The sequence below is a fragment of the Crocuta crocuta genome, unplaced genomic scaffold, assembly GCF_008692635.1.
Source record: "Crocuta crocuta isolate KB4526 unplaced genomic scaffold, BGI_CrCroc_1.0 scaffold39, whole genome shotgun sequence".
Classification (NCBI taxonomy): Eukaryota; Metazoa; Chordata; class Mammalia; order Carnivora; family Hyaenidae; genus Crocuta; species Crocuta crocuta.
In genome coordinates, this window is record NW_027533334.1 from 1,689,359 (window position 1) to 1,713,242 (window position 23,884).

General features: G+C 36.3%; 1 protein-coding gene across 1 annotated transcript in view; it reads right to left on the reverse strand.

Moving 5' to 3' along the window:
* Positions 1-23,884, reverse strand: part of ZFPM2 (zinc finger protein, FOG family member 2) — a 373,593-nt gene that overhangs the window by 218,486 nt on the left and 131,223 nt on the right. Inside the window, exon 4 of the mRNA XM_077748221.1 lies at positions 16,226-16,344. Coding sequence (XP_077604347.1) covers positions 16,226-16,344 — 119 coding nt within the window. The remainder of the gene's footprint in view (positions 1-16,225; positions 16,345-23,884) is intronic.

Consider the following 23,884-nt stretch of genomic DNA (forward strand, 5'->3'; position numbering starts at 1 on the left):
ATTATTTGATGGTAAAAAACCATTCAGCTCACATTGTAATGCATTTCAGGAACAACTAGAGCAAAGCAATACCGCAAAATAAGGTAAGTTACAGTTAGATTATAGTAATTGATCAACTAAAATGGACTGCACTTGTTTCTACTGATTTCCCTTCTTTTCAATGTTGAGATAACAGCATACGCACTAGCAAAAGATAATTAACTATCAAGAAGTTTCCTGCTAAAACAGTACGCTCCCCATTCCTCTGGATGCTGTCAAACCAACTGAACTGAGATGGCATGCTTCTCTTTTCAAGTCTTCAGTGGTTATGGAGGTATAAAAATAATAATCAAAAGACTGAGTACCCTTTTGCCCTGTACAATGTGAGTGGTATGTAAGGTTTGCAATACCTTATAATATTAGCAATAATAATATTAGCAATATTAGCAAATGCTAATATTAGCAATAAAATAAGCAATTATTATTATTATTAGCAATAATATTAGCAATATTAGTAATACCAATTAGCAATACTGGTATTACTCCCAAATCACTTTATTTCTTAAGACTAGAGATAAATACTAAAATTAAAGATACAGTTTCCATCCCAATTAAACTGTTGGAATCTTGTATAATCACAAAATATTTATTAAACTATTTTATTGGAAGTTATAGACAGTTCTCAATAATTCAGACTCACAAAGAATAGAGAATAAGGAGAAATTAAAACGGAAAGAAAATCAAATAAAATGAGAGAACTTTGAGTTTTATTGCTTGAATATTTTTTTCATTTCCCACATTTTCTTTTTCTTTTCCTACCATATTTGTCACTAACGTGATTGGGTCTCCCTATAATGCTCTAATTGGCCAATAATTATAAACATCTTTTACATCCTGCAGATTTATACACCTAAATGCTCTACATTTGTTCTAAATTACCTATTAGAGTACTTAAAATATCCTTATGATAATTTGGCAATTGTGTGTTTTCTATAAGATAAAATCGTAAATTTATGAGAAATAATGAAATTACAGAAACATTATCAGTATTTACAATGTTGCCTAACCTATGACAAGAAAAACATTGGGTAATTCTGTGTAACTCATTCAATGACACAGTACGGGTACTTTACTTCATGAGATTGTTTTATTTCGGAAAGTTAGGAAGACAAACTAAATTAAATTAAAATAATAATCGTATTTGTTGGCTTAAAAAAACAACTATTTATTGCACGCGTGTGTGTGACTCCATATATGTATATGTATGTGTCTGTGTGCCTATGAATATGGCTTGTTGTAGGTAATGTTTGTTCAAAGCAATACATAAATCCATAAATATTCATAAATGAATAGAATTCAGTTATATTTAAATACTCACCCAAGATGTAATTCCATTTGAGAAGAATTAAGATCTTTGTGTCCTTACTTCTTAGCAGGGTTCCTGACTTACAGTACATGCAATATTAGTCGAGTTTTCCTTCAAGATGTCTCTCACAATATATCTAACAGAGGACCAGAGGTCAGCCATTCAACTGCTCGTAAATAATGGCAGGGGAAGACCATGAGAATAGTTATGAAATAATATTCTACTACCTTCTCATTTGTTTGTAAGAAAGATTAAAATACATACACACACAACTCGGAAAGCACACAATTTGATTAGTGTGACCATAAAATGGGTCCATCTCCTCTATCTAGTCCTGTATGTAACCAATGGCCAGAAGTTTAGATTGCGCCCCCTTCTAGCAAGTTTCCAGAATGATTAATGTCAAATAAAAATAAATGACCATATAAGAAAATCTGATTGCACTTCACGTACGCAAACGATGAGTATTATTATCCAAATAAATCTATCCTTCCAGCGCTTTCTTAGGAAGAAAAAGTTGTGCTTTGAAAGGACACTGGTAAATATGTCACTTTCTTTCTGGTTTATCTTTACTCGCAGACATTCTTTTAAACAAAAGTTAAGAGTCTGAGTTCAACTCACCAAAACAAGGAGATTAATGTTGAAGAGGGAGTCTCCCTCTATCAGCCAGGCCTCAGCTGAGGGGGCACACTTCACCTCTAGGCAACTAAGTGCCTAACTGAGCACTGGACTCTTCATGGTATGCGAAGTCGCTGCCTATCATTCATCCCTCTGACAACCACTTTGTTTTTCACTCTTTATGCCTGTATGCTTATTTAGAACATTCCAGAGTAACAGTGGAATGAATGAAAGAACAAACCAGCAGAGTCTATAAGCCCAAAGATACTTAAAGATATAACAGCCTGTTGACAGGATGCCAACTTTTCTGGCCCCCATTCTCTAATTCTTCTCTATTTTTATTATTACGGTGTGCTACCAAATACGGGCTCTATTTTGCTGGATTCGTTGTTTTTCTTCCTGGCTAAGAATGATTTTATTTGAGCTGTCCTAGGAACCATTGATCAGTTTCTAAAGCTCACTAGAATTCTCTTAGCTATTATGAATTCGGGAGAGAGGGAAACATTTATTGTAGATTTTTTTTAAATCCACAGTAAAAATAGCACACTTATCCCCTTTACAAAAATCCCAATAAATAACAAAGGTACATTAGGCTCCAAAACAGCTTAGCTGAACCATATGTGGATCCAAAGGCCTGCCAAAATGGAATCAACATTATACAAGATAATTTCATTTTTCATCTACCCATAAAATAGGAACTTACATAATATAAAATGTACTGGCCACCTGCACAGAGCTAGTGATGACAATGGCATGGAAACTCATTGTCAGCTGATTAAAAGTGACCTCCATATGGACCCTGGGAGGTTTCTTGAGCTTTTCTTTCCTTCTTTATATTTTTATTTTTATTTTTTGTCTTTTTGACTTAGATTGACTAATCACAGATTATGGAGCAAGCAACTTAAAACAGCAACTTGAACCTCAGCCCTTCTGACAGTCATAGAATTTCCCCATTACTGAATTTCCTTAGAAAATCTTCGAGAAGCAGCAGAAGGTTTGGCACCAAACCCTTAGGATCCCATTAAGGGCCTCTGCTGTATTCCACAGCTCCTCTAGTCCAAAACGGCACACTCTACTCCCACAGATGCTCTCCAAAGCCATTTGGAATCCTCTTTTCCTTATCAGGCTGATACAGACCTGCATCATCCTCAGAGCGTTCTGACAGGGGCTACAACAGTTGGGGGAGGGAGGAATACAACTGTTCATTGTTTCTTTTCAAAAACCCTGCCACAGGGCGCAGATTAACACCAAAAAATAGATGGCTGCGACCAAAGAGAAACATTTTTCAGAGTGCCTCCACCTGATTAATGAAGCAATGGAGCCGTCCACGGTTTGGCGCCCATGATGCACTCTCCCTCTCCCCCCCCAACCTCCTCCTGGAGTATCAGTGAGACGGGCCACACTTCTACCAGTGTCTGCTTCCTTTGAAGAGCTGTCATGCTCATGAAGTTTTGAAGGAAGGCAACAATTATAAAACTGCCCGTGTTCCCTGTTGAAAATATTCAGGTAGAGGAATAAACTTTCTTTTCACCACCACTGAACTTTTTTAATGAAGGAAAATGCTATCTATTGTTTTTTTCTTTTTCTCTTGTAGATACTTCATTCAACATGTACTTGGATCTGATGCTTATCTCAGATGCGTGTGGGGACATCACTGGGCACCTCATGTGGACTAATGTGCTACACATGCCTGAGCAGCAGTGACTTTAAGATGCAAGGTGGTAACGCCACATCCGTGATTAGTGTCAGAACCCAAGGGGCTCTGGCTGCTCCTGTCCACAGGATAATGCTCACACATGGAGTAATGAGAAACAAATGGTATTTGTTTGACTTCTTAATAAAATCTAAAACTTAAGGCATGTGAAATGCCTCCGCTCTTGCAAACTCTGTCCCCATTTCTTCATATTTCATGGTGTGTCACTACCTGTGTTATGACTGCCTTATTCACTCCATTCTATACTGAACTCTAAAATGCCATAAGTAATGAAAGAATTGAGTTAACATTTTAAAATATGAGCCTAACTCAAAAGTGAATCAGACAGGGTAAATTACTTTTCCAATTGTCTGAAATCCCCAATCACACACCTGAGAAATGCTGTCTGAAGAATAACTTCTTACAAAAAGAAAACACAAAGAAGCCAGGATAATTCAAAAAGCAGTTTGACCACTTAACCTTTCTTTCTTTTCCTCAAAATATATGTTTTTGCTCTGCTTCTGTGGAAATTGTCCTTAGATAATAAATACTCTAAGTACATATCTTGTACTTCTCTAGGGTGTGTGTTCTCAGAATACACATGCTAGCAAATCAGTAAGTATGTGTATCTGTCTATGTATAAATACACGTGTGCATATGTGTCTGAAGATGTATATGTGCAATGACAGCCAAAGTGCTTTTGAAATATGTTCCGAGAGGGTACAGAAGAGAAAAGCCTGAATGTACTGCATGGGGGTGGGGGGTGGTGTTTAAAGAAGGGGGTAATCTATTTTCTATTCATGGGCATCATAAAAAGTAATCTAGGTCTGTATAACAATTTGTATATTTTTTCAAAGTGACTAAATGCATATAATTTTATATAATTTTACAACAACTCTATGATGTCTAGCTGGCATAATAACATCCATTTTATAAATGAAGAAATGAGAGCATGTGTGATTACCCAAGATAGCACATCCACTTCGGATGGTAACAGTCGGAAGTAGAATCAGCTACCCTGACCACATCATGGGCTCTTTTCCATACTTTCTCTCCCATCTCTGATCTTTACAACGTGTTAGTGTAGGTTTCTCAAAATGACTGAAGGAGAAGGAACACTCAGCAAACAATCTGCTTCTGGCTCTTAATTCCCAGTAAATTTGGCAGAAGTCGCATTTTATATATTTCAATTCATCTTTCTCTATCCTCCCAATTTCTGAATAAATTAATCAGGAAGTTATTAATCACCTGCATGTGAGAAACCTTGTTTAGCTTCAAAAATAAGAATAGGGCACCTGGGTGGCTCAGTTGGTTAGGCATCCGCTGTGCTGACAGCCAGCTCAGAGCCTGGAGCCTGTTTCAGATTCTGTGTCTCCCTCTCTCTCTGACCCTCCTCTTCTCATGCTGTCTCTCTCTCAGAAATAAATAAAACATTAAAAAAAAAAGAATAAAATAGATCTCATCTTCAAAAATGTCTTTAATTTATCAGTTAATCTTTGATTTTGGTGATGACACTTTATAACCTATGACTTAATCTTTCCGGTTCATATTCACTCGGTTTTCTTCTCTGCCTTCTCTTATTGCTCTTAGTGTTCAAAAGTCCTTCTTTATCCAGAGGTTGGGTAACTATGTAAATGACCTTCAGTGGTAAACAGACTCTGAGATTGCTCCAATGATCCTAGCCTTTCGTTTCAATCCTCATGTGACTCTCTTCCGTTTGGTGTGGGCCACCCTAGTGACTGAATTTTAACAAACAGAATTTAGTAAAAATAATGTACTCTTACTTCTGAGATCAGGCTACAAAAAGACTGTGGCTTCCATCTTAGGCTTCTTTTCCTGCTCAAAAGGAAGCCAGATGCCATGGCATGAGTCGCTCTATGGAGATGCCCATGAGGCAAAGAACTGGGTCAATAGCCTTGCTAGTGAGCTTGCAACCCAATCTTTCTGTAGTTGAGAGTTAGAGGACACCACAGCCCTGACTGTGATTGCAGTCCAATCTCTGTGATTGTGAGAGACACTATTCCAGAGACATCTAGATAAGCTGTGCACATTTCTGACTCTCAGAAACTAAGAATAGAGAGTATGAGAAAAAACCACAAAGCTTACACAAATAGCCTATGCTTGACTCTTGAGTACCTGACTTTTACAGCAGAAAGAGATAAAACCATCAAGAAGCCATGGTTTTGCCAAAGGAGGCCAAAGGATTTCATGTGGAAAGTGGTGTAAGAGTACATGAATAATAAGGAATTACTTTAAATTTTATGGTAAATTAACAAATAAAAGACATGTTGATTCCAAAAGAGAGCTCCTCAAATAACTTCGGAAGTTTCCAAAAGCACTTAAGAAATACAACTTTTTCTCTTATTAGAAATATATGCAAAAATTCTTGCCGCTGGACCATCATACGACATTAACATAAAGCCTCGGAGGAATGGCTTAAACAAGGTCATACTCACAAACTTTCTTATACCAGGAAAACCGCATATTAAAGACTATCAATAATAACAGAGGTATTATTAAATTATATTTGATTAATGGTATTGTGGGAATACCTACTCATAGTTTAAAAGCAGAGTCCAATATTTTACAGTATATTTCAAGAGTTATCCGGGGCACCTGAGTGGCTCAGTAGATTGGGCATCCGACTTCGGCTCAGGTCATGATCTCACAGTTCGTGGGTTTGAGCCCTGTGTCGGGCTCTGTGCTGACAGCAGAGCCTGGAGCCTGCTTCAGATTCTGTGTCTTCCTCTCTCTCTGACCCTCCCCTGCTCACTCGCTTGCTCTCTCTCTCTCTCTCTCTCAGAAATGGATAAAACAATAAAAAAAGAGTTATCCCTGAGCCATATTTATTTTTAAGACCAAATAGAAGAAATACAAAATCACCCATTTCTTCCACAGTTAACATTTCCAAGTTACTGAATGTATTAATTATCATGCCTAGCTGAGACCACTGCTTAATCCTCAAAACATTGGAACAATATTTATTATAACCATGCAAATAATTGGTAAAAGTGTACAATGCCAAACCATTTGTTTTAAAAAGACTTGTGGAATGCCAACTCTTTAAAAAAAAAATCAAGGAGAAAGACTTTAAAAGTCAAGTCATGCCAGATATATCAGCAAATATCAGAAGAAAATTTTGATCAACTTTTCGAACTGTTCTTCACAGTGCTTTCTCATTTTAACCTCTCCTCCAGCCAAAACTATTTTCTGAGTTTTATATTCTATAATCTGTGTTATGAAAACAATGGAGTTATATTTTACAAAACACTCCCTCACTACCCAAGAATTTGACAGACTTCCCTTAGGGAACAGAGACTCTATTTCCATCCCCTGAGGGACTGCAAAATGTGAAGAAATCTGCAAATAGAAACAATTCCACAGTGTCTAGAGCTATAAACCAATAGCCAGACTTTATCTTTGATGCCTATATTTCATTGGAAAGGTAGTACTACTCATTGGTCTCTTCAAATTTATACACATCTTCTTAGTAGAACAACTTTGATCATATGATGATATGAATAACTGACCTACTCCTTGTAGACAATGACTAAATTAACAGCATAACATGGAGTCATTTTAATAACTCCTTAAAAAAATCATCTTCAATAAAGGTTCTCTTTAAATTCTAAAGAAAGGGAATAGTGAATAATCTTACATGAAGAAAAAGGTCCTTTTTGTTTATTCAAACTTGGCCTAAATTTAGGTAAATAGGTTTAGCCATATATTATAATTCAAAGGCAAAAATATGTTTAAATGTCAGACATAGGTGAGTGAGTATAAACAAACTGTCTATGTATGACGAAGAATTGTCTTTGTGTTCCCACCTTTCAAAGGCAAGTCCAAACATAAAGAACCTGGAAAGACTTCACCATCAGAAGAAACAATACATCAAAGAAAGATTGAGATTAGCAGAGAGATTAGCTATACACAAAAGGCATATCTTGGAGGCAGGCACAAATTATCAGGAAAGGCACAATTTATATTTTCGTTTTAACATTTTCTCATATTGCAATATAACTCCATCCACTGCCAACATCACCACTATGCCTGCACTGTAATACCATCAGTCCCTTCAGATCCATATGCAACTGACTTGTCCAGTTTGCCTCTGTAGAGATCTGAATTGTGAAATAATTCTTTTGTGCTTTTGTGCTTTCCTTTCTGATTCACATTCTATAGAATGCCTTTACCAACATGGGACTCCATGCCAACATCTACCCTCTCCCACAAACAAATAACAAATGAACAAACAAACAAACAAGAAACCTACTCTAATTCCAAAAACCAGACCAATGTGTCCCTTTCCAAGGCTTTGCTGCTTTAAATGTCTTGTCTTATGTCTTCCTTGAGCAGCTTCCACTCAGTTTCCATTAATTCTCCACAAAGCAGATAGAGTACAAGAGAAGCCGGGATCTTGGCCTCCCTAAGGGACAAATCTACAACCACCATCAATAATGAATTTCACCAACGCTTCCCAAGAGGAAGAGGGTACAATTAAAAAGGTTATAAGTCCTTGCACTACTAGAACCTAAGGGCATCCGTGAATGAAACTGGCTTAAGCCCAATTAGAGGAATCAGTACATTTGTCTTCTCTTGGAACAACCCTGCTCTTACGGTTCCCATCAATTCAGTATAAATCTGACTGATCTTATCCAAGAAGTTAATAGAAAATTGCTCACAGTGGGCGACTGCCACCTCAGTTTCCAAGCAGAGACAGATGGAATTTCCCAGATGGTTTGTCACTGGAAAGAGCGATGCTGGATGAGACTTCACAGAAAGCATGGTAGAGCAGAACACCTTCTTGGCCTTCACCCATGCCGTAGTGAGGGATCTAAAACCGATTCTGCTGTAAACAAATCGTAATTGCCTCAAAGGGCTCAACATATCATCTTCCCTAACTGTTTCAAGGGTTGCAAATCTTATACTGAAGTTAGTCAATATTTATCAAGAAACCATAATGGGTATATCTCCTTATTGGGTAAAAACTGAAGAAATATATACTTACCCAGGCTTGTTGAATCTCACTCTCAACTGAGAAGAATAAACATAAATATACAAACAAACAAAAAACAGACGCAAGATAGTATTAACTATGGTAACTGTATTGCTAAGTTGGGCACATGAAGCAAGATCCCTGAGGAAATAAAAGAAATGGGTATGAAGACTCGGGAAAAACGCAAGGATCTTGAATATAGAGATGTGCATCATTCACTAATAGTAGAGAGAAGTTAAAGGGAAGAACTGATTTACTAATTCTTTAAAGGTTATGTATTGGGCCTGAGCTCTAAGCCAGGCATTCCTCTAGATAGGAAGGATGCAAAGATAAAAGATAAGAAGCATATGGTCTGCAGGGGAGACAGACAAATAAGCAGACACAATTATGTGATAAATGCTCTTATCCTGGTAAAGCTAGAGCATCATGGGAACACTTGAGGAGTCCATATCTATTCCAGACTTTAAGTAAGGTCTACTTGAGCTGAGTCTTTAAGTGAGAATTGGGGGGTCAGTGGGGATAAAGAGGGGTGGGGGCGGAACATAGGGCTTTCCAAAATGATGAAATAGTGTGGCCAAATATACAGGGATGTGAAAAGAGAGTCTATTCTCTCGTACCCTTTAGGATAAATTTAAGCACAAAGAGTGACACCACTTTTGTTTTTAGGACACACTGTGATTTGTATACAGGAAAAGGAGAGAGCAGGCAGAAAGAAAAGTAGAGAAATATTATGATAATCAGGAAGAAAAGACGGAGGTTTCAATTAAAGCGATGGTAGCAGCAACAGAAAGAAGAGAACAGATTTGAGGAAATCAAAACTTATAGTACCTGGTTTTGGAAGTAAAATGAGAATCTTGAAAGATGGATAAAAAAAGCAAGTGTAGTAGTTACAGGCAATAAAGGAGAGAGATGTGTGTGTATGCACTCATATGTGTGTGATTATGTTTATAAATACACATTTGAGCTATAAGAGAAGGAGAGGTAGAAATGGAGAAAACAGAGAATAATGTCCAGAATGAACTTCTTGCAGAGGTAAGAAAGGAGATGCAGAGACACAGAATCAAAGGTGACTCCAAGTTGAAAGTCAGGGAGAAGACTAGAGAGGCAATCCGTGGAAACAGTACTAAACTCTCCTTGTGACTATTTAGTTGGAGCAAGTCAGTGGGAAAGGCTTACAAAACAGTTGAAATGTGCTATTAGAGAAAGGGTAAAAAGCCAAGGTTAGAGATTTTTTAATTTAAATGTCATTTGTAAATTAGTAGCTGAAGCTTTGCAAGTGGATAAGCTCCCTGAGGCACTGGGAACAGAGGGAGAAGAGAAGAAAGGCCAGAGTGTTTTGGGAAACATGCACAGTTAAATTCAAAAGAGCCAAGACCCAGAGAGATATGAAAAGTAGGGAAGTATGGTAGTCCTGAGCCTAGATTAGAATGAATATTAAAAAGGAAGAGATCTTTCCCAATGTCAACATCAATGAAAAGAAATGTTAAGACGCAACAAAAAGTCATGCCTCACCAAATTATAAATTATATCATTGAGATGGTGGAGATTGGAGGATATGGGTGGGGTCCACCAGAATGCTCATGATAAGGAAAGCCAATTAGATTTTTATTTTAAAGAGCATTTATTGAATATCTATTATGTGCCAGAGGCAGAAGTCTAAAACCGAATAATAAAAATTTAAAAGAAATCTATGTTCTCTAGAATCTCAACAATATTTTGGATATTACTTTCAAATTTATTTCATTATTATATTTTATAAGTTGAGGTTTCCCCAAAACTTACCATGAAATTGATTCAAGTGCAAGTAGTCCACTGGGGAGGCGATCTCACAGAATTTCAGTAGAGGTATGGAGAAGCAGGAAAGAGAAGGAAGGCCATAAAGAATTATACAGCCAACTGGAGCTCAGTTCCACTGGTAAGCTCTAAGAGATAGTGTAGAACACTTCTCAGAGCCTAATGGAGAGGCAAGGAAGTGGGCGTATTTATCCACCAACTTCTATCCCGCATTGGTTGAGCATTAGTTCTGGAAATATTAGTTCTCCAGCACATCTAGTTTGCCTGGATTGCAGTGAATTTTCTCCTGAGGCTGGGAAAAAAGCCCTCTAATAGAAAGTCACAGGTGTTTCCGCTAAGCAGCCTTTGACTACACAGTGGGGCTAGAGACATTTGGGTAGGGGTATACTTGCTACAGGATGTGTACAACGTGAAGCTTGAAGACTTTGGCTATGAATGGGATCAGAGATTGGTACTGGAAGAGTTAGAATTGGAAGGGGAGAAGCAGAGATGTCTAAAAATTCTGACATTTTCCTATGATATGGAACAGGAACCTCTAATTCCTTCCCCAATAACGGTTTTACAATGATAATGATCTTAAAAAGTCTAAGGTGCAACTTAATGCCTGTATTGTTTGATTATTAAGGCAATAAAATGTTGTCTACAGTACCCTTTATATATGTATTTCCCATTTGTAGAATTCAATGTCACAGATGTCCTATGAGAAAATAAAACAAACCTATCCTAACTGAGCAGGATCAATAAAATGAGAATTCTCTATCAGATTTCATTTGTTGAATTTAACAGGTTGTAATGAATTTACTATTAAGTAGTAAGTAATGTGGGACTTTCTGTTTATGTTCTATTTAATAAAGTCTGCTTGTTGTGTAATTCCAGCAGTTGGCTGATTTAGACTAGCTAGCTACTGACAGTTGATATATTCAAAAGCAAGGAAGGGCAAATGTCACTTAAATTACAGACATCCAATCTTTCAAATAGTCATTGTTGTTTGACACTTATTAAGCCCTCATTATGTGCTGGCATATGATTTAGCATGTTGCAAAGATCATTGGAGAAAATGGAGGAAACTTCAAAAGTACAACATGTAAATACCGAAATTCTAAAATACCTCCAAAACAGATATTGATCACAATTTAAAGTGATTTTTAAAACATCCTCCTTGTCAGTGGTCCTCTGAATAAAACTGCAAGACTTTTTAAAAAGTGAAGTTTGTGTCACCATGATAGTATTTAATGTAAATTATTTCTTGGTACAGAGGCGGGATGTTGGAGAGGTTAGGCTCACTCACTGGCTAACAGTCTATTCAGGGGTGTACAATTATCCCTGAAAAAATGAAAACAATGTGTCCTAGACCTTTGGGGAATATGATGCTTAATTTTATGTGACACGTTGGAAGGTGCCTTATTTATTTTTAAAAAAAATTTTTAATGTGTATTATTTGTTTTTGAGAGAGAGCAAGCAGAGGAGGGGCAGAGAGGGAGACACAGAATCTGAGGTGGGCTCCAGGCTCTGAGCTGTCAGCACAGAGCCAGACAGTGGGCTTGATCTCACAAACCACAAGGTCATGATCTGAGCTGAAGTTGGATGCTCAACTGACTGAGCCACCCAGGTGCCCCTTGGAAGGTGTTTGAGATGAGACTAACATTTGAGACTAACATTTGAATCAATGAACTCTGGATAAAGCAGACTGTCCTCTGTAATGTGGGTGGGTCTCATCTCACCAGTTGAAGGCCTGAAAAGAACAAAAAAGACTGACGTCTCCAAGCAATGAACTTCATCTGTACTATTAGTTTTCCTGGGTCACTGCCTACTAGGGTTTTTTTTGTTTGTTTGTTGTTTGTTTGTTTTTCACTAGAACTGCACTGTGGTTTCTCCTAGGGCTCCAGCCTGCTGGCCCACAGTGAAGATTCCTGACTGGCCAGTCTCCATAAGCCAATTCCTTATAGTCAATGCCCTCTTTCCCCTCTCCTATCTCTCTCTCTCTCTCTCTCTCTCTGATCCCCATCTGGCCCAATGAATGTATTAACTACATATTGCTGCCGCTATTATTCAATCATTAAATGATACATGATGTATCAAACAAGATAACAGGGTGTGGACAAAAGATTATCTATTTCTATGTTCAGTGTGTTACATAATTCCAAGAATAACTTTTTGTCAAATCAATTTGTTTGGTGCTTTGACATAGCCTATATTTCTTGAAATGCTCTCTATACATCCAAATGCCTGGTCTGCAAAGGCTTCCTGCAGAAGGTGGCATATTGCTAATGCACTTCAAGATGGGAACTTGAAAGATATAAAAAGGATTTGACATCTGGCATGGTGACTCAATTAATTACTGTGTTGGATTAATTAGTGTGCTGAATCTCCTGAGCCAACACCATGAGTCTGAGCAGACTTACATTACACTGGTTGGCAAATAAGCACTGTAGGAGTGTGCTACTTCCAAATTTGATTCAAGGTTGGGGAAGGAAGGGTTAGGAGGCTATATATTTTATGATAAAGAAAATTCGTCTTCAGGACATAAAATACAAGTGAAAGTACTGTCCAAATTATCGAGGTAATGAAATTGCAGGAGCCTCTGAATTAACTCATAATTGCACTAAGAGTCTCTGAACTACCATAACAAATATTTTGCCTAAAGTAAGAAAAATAAGGGCACACTTCTAATCATTGTGTATTTTCTGTAGTTTTTAAAATAAACTTAGAATTTATGTAAAGAAATCCTGAACATTGTCACATTCAAATCATGCTACACATGCTTTTGAGGAGACAGTGTGGCATAGTCTTTAAAAATACAGATGCTGGGGCACTTGGGGGGCTTGGTTATGCATCTGACTTTGGCTCAGGTCATGATCTCACAGCTCGTGGGTTCGAGCCCCTCATTGGGCTCTGTACTGACAGCTCAGAGCCTGAAGCCTGCTTCGGATCTGTGTCTCCCTCTGCCTCTGCCCCTTTCCTGCTCGTGTTCTGTCTCTCTCTCTCAAAAATAAATACACATTATTTTTTTTTTAAATACAGATGCTGGAATCAAAATGTCTGAGCCTTTCTTATCTATAAAACACAATTTTAAATAGACTCAAATTCAAGTTTCTTTTGAGGATTAAATAAGTAAATCCATTTTAAATTCTCTATACAGTGGCTAGAAAAGAATGAGTGTGCAGTATATGTTAGTTAATTGTTCTACAGTAGGAACGGTAGTACCCAAGGTAGTATCAGGAGTATTTAATGACACAAAATCAGAAGTAAATTCTGGAAAAGAATGCTATTACAAAAGAAAAGTCTTTTAAAGTATATTTTGGCAAAGCAACTAAGTTTTTAAATAGAGAAAAATACTATAGTTTAAGGAAGTAACCTGAATCAAATATTGAAACCCTAAGGCTAAAAGAATAAATCTAGACTATTAAGATTATTTTCTTTAAAACAACTACCACCCACTACTGGTTTTTGATACCTTGAAGAGTATTCAATCTTAAAAGAGTATCAAATAGTATCAAAAATTCTTCATATCTATAAGACGAACCCTTTAAAAGTATTAAATATGCCATGAAATAGCCTTAGATTAGTAAAAGAATATTTTAAAAAACATATCTAAAAATAGGAAATTATTTCATTGAAATTAACCTTTCACAAGTAGGTTAACTTTCCACCCATCAAAATTTAACAAATGCTAAAAATGTATAATCATTTCACCCTACATATTATACACACATATATAAATGGATAATTATATAAAGATCAAAAATTGAATTTTCATATAGGTATTATTGTGATATAGTCAGAGGAAACCATTTATTTTTGACTTCAGTAACAGGTGCCACCTCAGTGGAAGTCCACTTCTGAAGAAATATCAGAGAAATAACTAAAGGTTGTGTTGGTGATGGATATGCAGGGATAAATAAGCATCTTATTGCCGAAAACATTTTTAAGCTAGAGAACCAATAGAAACTTCCAGATAAAATGGGTTTAGAATAGCATTTAACTCAACCTTTGACGTTTAGACAATCTTTCTCTTGCCTTTGCTGGAGAAATCAGCATGGTAAATGTTTTCTCAAAGGAATCAACAGAACAGTCTACTAACAACTCAACCGAGGACTGCAGTGTTTGTGGGGCCACAATGCAAAGCCTTTTAAAGTGGGTAAACTGGACCACTAGGAATTAAGTTGCCCAGATTTTTAAATATTTAGCTTGGCCTATCAACTTGTTCAGTTCTTAAATACATGTGAAATCGCCTACTTCATCCTTTTATGGATAAATACGTGGGTTTAGGAAGTAAAAATCACACCCTAGAATCTCCCATGTTGTTTAAAAGTTGGGTGACACAAACATTTCCTATTTATTCCCATCATTACTTGTGGTTGAACCAATAACCTCTGTGTCATCCACTGGGCACTGAATAAGCAGAGATCCACACATACCAGTTTCTTCCATGTAAGAACTTGAAGAAGAAATTTCTTTCATGTAATAAATTGAAGAAGGGCCGCAGTGTTGCTGAGTCCAGTACATCTGTCAAAACCCCTCTGGGAGTTTTTTACAGCGTAGATGGAGTCATTTAGCAGTCATGAGATTCTTCCCTTATAAGCGGCATTTAGAAATAAAGACTTTGATTTCATATATATAACTCGTGGATCTTCTAAATAATATAAAACATTTGTCTCCCCAAGGTTTATCACTTGTATTATCACTTAAATAGGAGAGGTCCTAATGTCCTAATCCCAGGAACTTGTGAATGTTACATTACATGGCAAAAGGGAATTAAGGAAGCAGATGGAATTAAAGTTGCTAATCAGCTGACCTTAAAAGAGGATGATTATCCTAGATTACCCAGATGCGCCCACTATAATCCCAGGTGTTCTTAACTGTGGATGAGGGATACGGAAGACTCAGAGCCAGAAAGTGGAAGTGAGGAAGACTCACTCCGCCACAGTTGGCTTTGAAAATGGTGGGGGGGCTCGAGCCAAGAGCTGTGGAGAGTCTTAAGAAGCTGGAAAAGTGAAGGAAACAGACTCACCCTAGAGACTCCAGAGAGGAACTCAGACCTGCAGATGCTTAGTTTTAGCCCAGTAAGGTTCATTTCAGACCTCAGACCTGCACAACTGCAAGATGATACACTTGTGTTGTTTTAAAGCTACAAAGTCTGTGGTAGGTAATTTGCTAGAGCAGAAACAGAAATCTAAAACACCCAATTACGAAATGAAGTTGAAATGTATCCACACATTCCGTCTTTCCACTACTTTTTAAAACATGAATCGTCTTTCCACTACTTTTTAAAACATGAATCAATCACCTATCCATATAATCTTACCTAGAGGTACATTTTACAGAGATTTTACAAAAAAAGCTAATAAAAATTATGACACTGATCATTCATTTTTGCCCTAAAAGGTACAAACAGTATTACTAAGGAATAACAAGGTTGTTTATTTCTTGTTCTTCATGTAAACCTGTAATGTATGACAATTAATTTGTGTCATCTTAAAAATAAAAGCATTTGTATATATTATTAAGTGTGAGTAGTATTAGTCTGGCTAAGCAGATAAAGCAACAGCCTTATAAATTACCTTACTAAACAACCATTTAGTATGATTAACCTGTTTCCTTCTAAATTCTGCGTATATTACTGTCAGAGACAAACCACTTGGAAAATCTCCAAGTTTTGTGGTCCATGAAAAAGAAAAAAACAAACTGTTATTTTTAGTGATTTCCCTAGGAAGCAAGCAGAGATAATTTCTGAGCTATGACAAAATACTGAGTCAACCATCTCAGAACATCCACATACCAAGGAATTATTATTCAGGTCCATCTTCCCAGCAAATGGTCCCCAGGTTGTTCCCACAGGAAGTTGCTGCCGACTCTGGATTTTTCGTTCCCCGTCTTTCTGAAATACCTCCAGCTCTCCTGCAGACAATGAAATGAAAACAAGAAGTGTTTAGAGTACCTTCACGTGTGCTTTACCCAGAGCCACCTCTTTTTGTGTGTTTGCTTTACACGCACAATATTCTCGGGATTCATATAAAGAGAATTAATTATGCTTGTCTGAAAAACAACTGATCTTGTTATCCTGAGAGGAAAATAAAACTTGTCCTTATAATTGTATTCAGATTCCATCCAATTTCTCTCTTGCACCTTTTCACACACATCATCTACAGAAGTAAATTCTATTTAGTAAGTCCTTAAGAACCTGAAATAATAACACTCCTCTGAAAGCATTGCTTTGATGTCAAAACAGATAGACAAAAAAAAACATTAGGACAATGGCTTAGGGGTAAAATTCTTATATTTGATCACCAATGTAACTATAAATTATAATTAAAGACATATACCTTACACAGTAACTTTATTATAGTTATTCAAGACTCGTGGTGAGCAACATCTGGAGAGGTTTCGAAAGTACATGGTAGTTTTTTGCAGTTACCACTAATTTCAGGGGATAAAATATCTACACATACAAAAAGTAGAGATGTATGTTTTTCCAAATTAAAAAAAATGTTTAATCAAATTCATTATTTTTTTATATTTGGTATTTGATGTAGATTCTATGTTACCAGAAGAGTTTTGATAAGAAAACACTTATGAAACAGGCAGATTAGGATGGTCTTCCTCCTTTCACTTCCTCCAAATTATTACATTAAAATCATTAAAGAGTAATAGGAATTGAAGACGGTATACACGTTAGCATAAAGTAGGAACTCATCAAATGCTCACTTGAATAATAAATGAATTAGAGGCACCTGGATGGCTCAGTTGGCATCTGACTTCAGCTCACGTCATAATCTTGCAGTTGATGAGTTTCAGCCCCGCATCAGGCTCTAGGCTCTGTACTGACAGCACAGAGCCTGGAGCCTGCCTTAGGTTATGTGTCTCCCTCTTTCTGTCCCTCCCCTGCTCATGTGCTAGCTTGCACGCTCTCTCTCTCTCTTTCAAAAATAAACATTAAAATTTTTTTTTAAATAAATAAAAAAAGAAATAAATGAATTAATAAAAAATAAATGAAGGTTTTGAAGCTTCAAAGAATGGCCATCAGCCTAAAGACTCTTTAGGGTAAACAAACAAAATCTCAATCAGGAATTGGAGAATATGAGTCTTTCTCTTTAAGTAATTAAATCTATGATATTTACATCCTGATCGTATCACTATGCCATATTATCATAGCAAAAGCTTTGTATTCTAAGATATTAATCTTAATGATATAATTTATTAGTTCTTTTTATTGGTATTTCTCCTCAACCTGCTCAAGAGTGACATGAAAGTGGGGAGAAATGGATGAATAAGAAGTATAAATGGAAACCCATGTACCAAAGATAGCTAAGGAAAGTTCTAAATAAAATAGAATGTATTCAGTAATTAAATTTTCTAAGTGATATATAAGTCATGGTAGTTAATTTAGCATAAATGTTTTGTCTTACTCTGGCCTTAATTTCTTTTCAAGTCAGTAACTATCTTTAAATATGTAGATTTAATCTTGATGTTTTTAAAAGCAATACTATCAACATGGGTTAACATTTGTGTCACCACTGTGTAATAGTTAAAATACATTACTTTTCATGTTTTTATTATTGCTCATCCTGAAAACCAAAGTCAAAGTATATAAACCACAATCAGCTAAAATATTGAGTAATGTCGACATTGTGTCCATTATGAAATAAATTTATCTGTGTTGGGACAATGAAGATGCAATGAAAATAACAATGCCATGTTCACAGTAAAAAAAAAAAAAGTCACTTCAAGAACTACACCTCCATTCTCCCTTTTTCGTGTTCTCCCTCTTCCACTTGTCAGATATGCAAAAAATGGAAGAACTCATTAAATTCATATAAATTGAGATGATACACACCTCTCCCCTCCGGTTTTTTTTTTTTTTTTCATTCTGATATATCAGTATCCAAAGATGATCAGTGATGAGGAAAATGGACCCAAAAAAGATATGAGTTGAGCTTCTGAAGTATAGCTTTATAAATAGAATACTTAAAATAAATAATATATGCTTAAATATCAAGTCCAGGGTCCAGTGAATATGGAACAATAATTTGTTTTCTCTTTGTGGAATAACAAATCTATTTCTGAGATTTTCCCCTGAAAATGTTTTCATCCTTGTACAATCTTTTTGATTAGTGCATTGGAAGCAGAGGCCTTATTCCCCAAATTCTGAGACAGAGCCTAGCTAACAATCTAGTATGATGTCAAAAAGCACTCAGTGAGAAATGTCCCACAATGTATTCCTTCATATTCAAATGTCATAATATAGTGATCTAAATCTTTAAGATTTTATTCTATTTGGAAAGAGACTGTTTAATTACTGTCTGATAGGAGTTCTTTTAATTTTTCAATGATACTTAAATTTTAAACAATTTCTTTACCATTTAGTGTTTCGAGATAAAGTACATTTCAATACCTCAGCTAAACACTGGTTAAGAATGTTCTTTTCTACATAAAAATGATGCCCAAATAATTTGCTTGTTTTTACACACTAAAAAAAGCAGTCATGTCACATTTAAGTGATACCAGAGAAATCAGAGGATCTTTGAAAACCTTTAAAAAAAGTAATACATTCTCTCTTTCTGCCACTGACATTTTTCATTTGAAAAGGGTTCAGACTCAGTCAAATAGTGACTTCTTATCTATACCTGTGGATTTACAAGTAGCTCTGTCTTTTAATGGATTAAGAACTACAAACTTAGGGCAGACCATAAAGCGATACCCAAATATCTCTCAAGTTCTTGAGGTGTCTTTGACTCTGCATTAAAATTTTAAGCAAACCAAAAACACTTTATGAGCTCTTAAACACGGCCCTAACAGAAAGTCCAGTAACTGTTCAAGCTTACAAGTCAATCTTTTCAACTTTATTAGGCAAACAGGCAAATCCCAGTCTCCTTTCTTGCTTATCAAGAAGTTATTTTGAGATTTAGGAAACTCCATTCTTTTGCTGAAGTAGTTAAATAAAAATATCCATTTATTCACAACAGTGTTATAGAAAACCACAAACACATTGAAAATAATTAGCATTTATACACTACCAAAGCTACAGAGGTTAGTGATAGCAAGAGAAGACATTTATAAATGAAAGTTATATTTAACTTAGATGTTGCTTAACAATATAATATTTAAATTCTCTCAAAGATAAATTAAGTGTCACGAAATAGAGGAACCATTATTGAACCAAAAATAAGATTAACTTTTAGTCAACTCTATCCAATAACAAACTAAATGGCCTTGAAAAAGAGATATCTTTTCTGAGTCTTGGCTTTGTCATTGGTAAAAAAGGTTTTGCACTCACTTGCTACTTGGTATGGTGCCCCTGACACCATGATTTTATTTCCCCAGATATGATATATCATGAGAGGTAGACAGAAACCTGGAAATATGGGTCAAAGTCCCAGGCCCAACAGCTTATCATAAAAATGGATGTTTAACTCAAAAAGAACAAATAGTTCAAAATCAGAAAACAAAGCTCCAATTCCTGTTTGATTTGTTTATTCATTCTTTTTTGCCTCCATACATTAGCTTATTCATTCTTTGATTCCAGTAATATTTATTTGGTAGCTAGTGACTATCAGACCATGAATTATCCCCAAGGACAAAACAACAAACCTAAGAATCCTGGACCTTCGACAAATTTCAGGAAATGTAACCCATTCATAAGGCTTGGGAAGTAGACATCAGAGAACCTAGTGATTATTCAGATGTCAGGAGTCAGGGAAGGGAAAATCCAACAGTAATGTTCAGGTATCTGCTTAAACAAATGGGCCAATAGTCATATATCTCTGAGATAAAGAACAAACATAAACAAGATTTAAGGGTAAGATGAAGAGTAAGATTTTGGAATAGTGAGGTCAAAGTGGCTGTAAGGATGGCAAGAGGTGATTTTAGGAGGACCAAGTCTGGGACCCAGAAGCAAGGTCTTAACTAGAATGACAATTTTTGGCATTTTATCCACTAATTAAAACCAGCTAGTATATGGTAATAAAAGCCTGGTATTATTCACCCATGACAGAGTATACCACAATAAAATAAGAAGACCTAAGACAGAGTTCCAAGTATCTTCAAAAAGCAGAATGATAGAGGAGGAGGCACAGAAAATTAGAAGTAAAGAGAATAGAGAAGAAACCAATATAGCAGTCAACGGATTGACTGAGAATGTAAAGGAGGAGAGATCAATCAAGTAATGTGAAAATTTATCAAAGTGAGAAAAGAACCAGAAAGACACCTTTTGAGGAAATAGAAACCATGAGTATGCAGAGTGAAAGGAGTTGTGTAGAAGAGGAGGCCAAAATACAGGCTGGAATGAGTTCAAAACTGAATTGGAGAAGAGTCCATTGAAAAAGTCATCTGATCCTGAACAGGTCCTGTAACCTTCTGAACTTCAGTTTCTGCATGTAACTTCTGGGAGGATTATTTCACATCATATCACATGCAAAGTGCCTAATACTTATTACTTCACCAAAAAGACACTGAAGCTTTCTAAGAGCATGTCCACATACCTGCATCAAGACATGTGACTAATCACCGGTGTCTGTGGTCACATTCCCTCTTCACACTTCTAACCAAAATACACACCATACCTTGGCTTATCTTCCTTTCGAGTATCTTCTGGATTCACCTTTCTTTTTTTGTGGGGGTGTTCACCTTTCTTATCAGCATTCCCCAGGTTTCATCAACTCATATGTAGATTTCCCACCAGTCTCAATTCACTCTACAGCTCCAAATCCCTATCAGCATAAACATGGTCACCATCTCACTCATTGGTACACGTTTCTTCACTAGCTCCTTTCTGACCATCCCAACTTGAACTTTTATGTCTGAATCTTCACCACAATGTTTCTCCATGGTATCTGCCTGCCTCACTTTCTGTTTTGCTTTTCAGAATAGACTCTTCTTCATTCCAGATCAAGAAAGTCTTCCTCACTTTACCTTCCTCCTCATGTCCAGGTTAACTCTCACCTTTCTGAGAACTGTTCTTGCTCCCTGGCAGACACACTGTACTTCTGGCTGCCTTGATAAACTATACTAATGTTGCAAAATCAAACCCAAAACTATTGTCTCTCACTGGATGTCTCCGAATTCCAGAAAATAAAATGAGTTCTCCTTCCCTAGTACTTCCATGGCATTTATATTCCAAAGCTACACAGTTTTGCATTTAATTATTCCCAGGTGGTTTCTCTTTGATAACCCTTTTCACCTCAACAGGAATATAAATAAGCACCTTGAAGTACAGGTATAGTTTTAAACCTCTGTTTATCCTCTGGTAATCAATATAGCTTGTGACATGTGGTAATTGCAAAATATAAACTGAACACAGTTGATTGCATGAAGATGTTCTTAAGTTCATACACCTAATTTTAGTACAGTTAAAGTTGACTTTAAGAACAAAAAAAGTTGTCTTAGTGTGTGTCTTCTCTTTGTAGTACAACAATCATACATTTGATTTGCTCAGCATTTTACTACATTTACTTACGTTACCTCATCTGTGAAATATGGAACAGGATGAAAACTAAGGATTTTTCCTCTCATCCCAGTTCACACTTTTGCAGCTATTCTTCAAAAAGAAGCCTTTTTTTTTTTTTCCTAACATGCTGGGTAAGTTCACACAAAATATTTGAGACACATAGGATGGGCTAATCAATTTTGGTAAAAGATAATATTGTTAGTGCTGAGGGCTGTTTCTCTTATCTTCTTGATAATGCATACTTTTAAAAGTCTGTGATTACTCAAAGACTTATGATAGCCTCACTTAAAAAAAAAAAAAAAAAAAAGCCCTAAGTCCGAAATCACTACCAAACATACTGCAGCTTTTAAGATATCAACCCACTTTTTTGTGCAAATAAAAGAAATTCACTGGTGGAAATAAATACTTAAAATCAAGAGAGATACCCTCAAATCTTATTTTATTGAAAGTACAACCAAGCCATTGTTTTGTTTCTTTTAAATAAGGTCCTTTTGAAGGCTCTTTAGAAAGCTAAGTGTATGAAAACTGTAGTATACCGAAGGGGAACAGGCAAGATGTGGGTCTTTTAGCATAGTTATCAGCAATCATGCTTTGACTGAATCCAGTATTAAGTTGATGACATAAATGTATACGGTATTTACAGAACACCCCTTAACTCCAGGCTCAGAATTCATAGGACATGGTTGCAAATAAATGAGATGACAGAAGATCATATTTCATTTGCTGAAAATAAAATTTGGATTGGTTTGAACTTGGTTTTAAATATATAACCAAATTTTAAAGCAGACCACATGAAGTAGCTCATAATGTTTATCAGGCCTTCCTATAACAGAAGGCTATAGTGTCAGAACCCTTATTTATATTTTCTTCATGGTTGGAAAACATTATACATCATGGTATCAAACATAGACAGCCCCGAAGTCATGCTGAGTTCAAAAAGCGCTCAAAGATTCTAAAAATCTCAAAACATTTTCAAAGTCAGCCAAGGTGGCTGAAGTATGGCAGAGCTCGTGCTCTTTTATGGGTTAACCATTTGACGGCTGCCCTCAAGATACGCAGGAGGGTGAGACGATCATTTCACTGCTGATTATCTTCACAGCCAAAGTCCGGTTCTGCCACTATGTGTGTTTCCTCAGGCATTAATAACAGCATGTTTCATCTGCATTTTAAGACAAATAGTGCCATTTATATTATGCTATGTTGAGCCATCTCAAAAGCATGGTTTGGCACAGGAAATGATAGTTCTTGGTGAGTGGCTACAAATCGCCTTATAGGGATACCTTTTCTAATTTTCCTTCTCAATTTTTGAGTCATACAGTCATAACACACACTAAACTACAGTTTTGAACATAAACTTGAAATACGACATTCCCTATTCAAGTGCTCCAGTCAAACCCTGATAAATCAGGCTGGCCATGCAGTGATCTTATCCCTTCTGACTCTTTAATAAATCGAACCTTGTAAGTTCGTACTGTTGGAAGTTGTCACTAAATGAAATTGTGACCTTATCCGGCGCATGAACTTATCCTGCTGACAACTACATTTATTGTGTGGATAAGAAAGGGAAAAAAAAAGAAAAAAAGAATAAAGAAAAAATGAGATATTTGATAATTCTGATCTTAGCCATATGTAACTCTAACAGATGGGATCTTTTTGATGTTCCATTAATGATTTGCCAAAGATGAGTCTCTACTTAGAGAAAAATGCTCACCCTAGGTAAGTGCTGGGGGCACTGCAGATGTTATTAAAAGTGCATGAAGAGGTACTGGGTGACAGCAGCGAATCAGAAGCTATTAGTCTAACACAAAGAGCCCTGAATTAGCTTGTAATTGCACTGGAAAAGATAACATAATGGTGGTGGCAAAATAGAAACATTCCCTTTTCATGCATTCAGTGCCTAAAAACTCCAAAACAAGACACTGGAATTGTCTAAAACCTAGAGCCAGTTAAATCACTGCATTTCAAGAATAAAAATGCACCCTTTGGCTGTAGTTT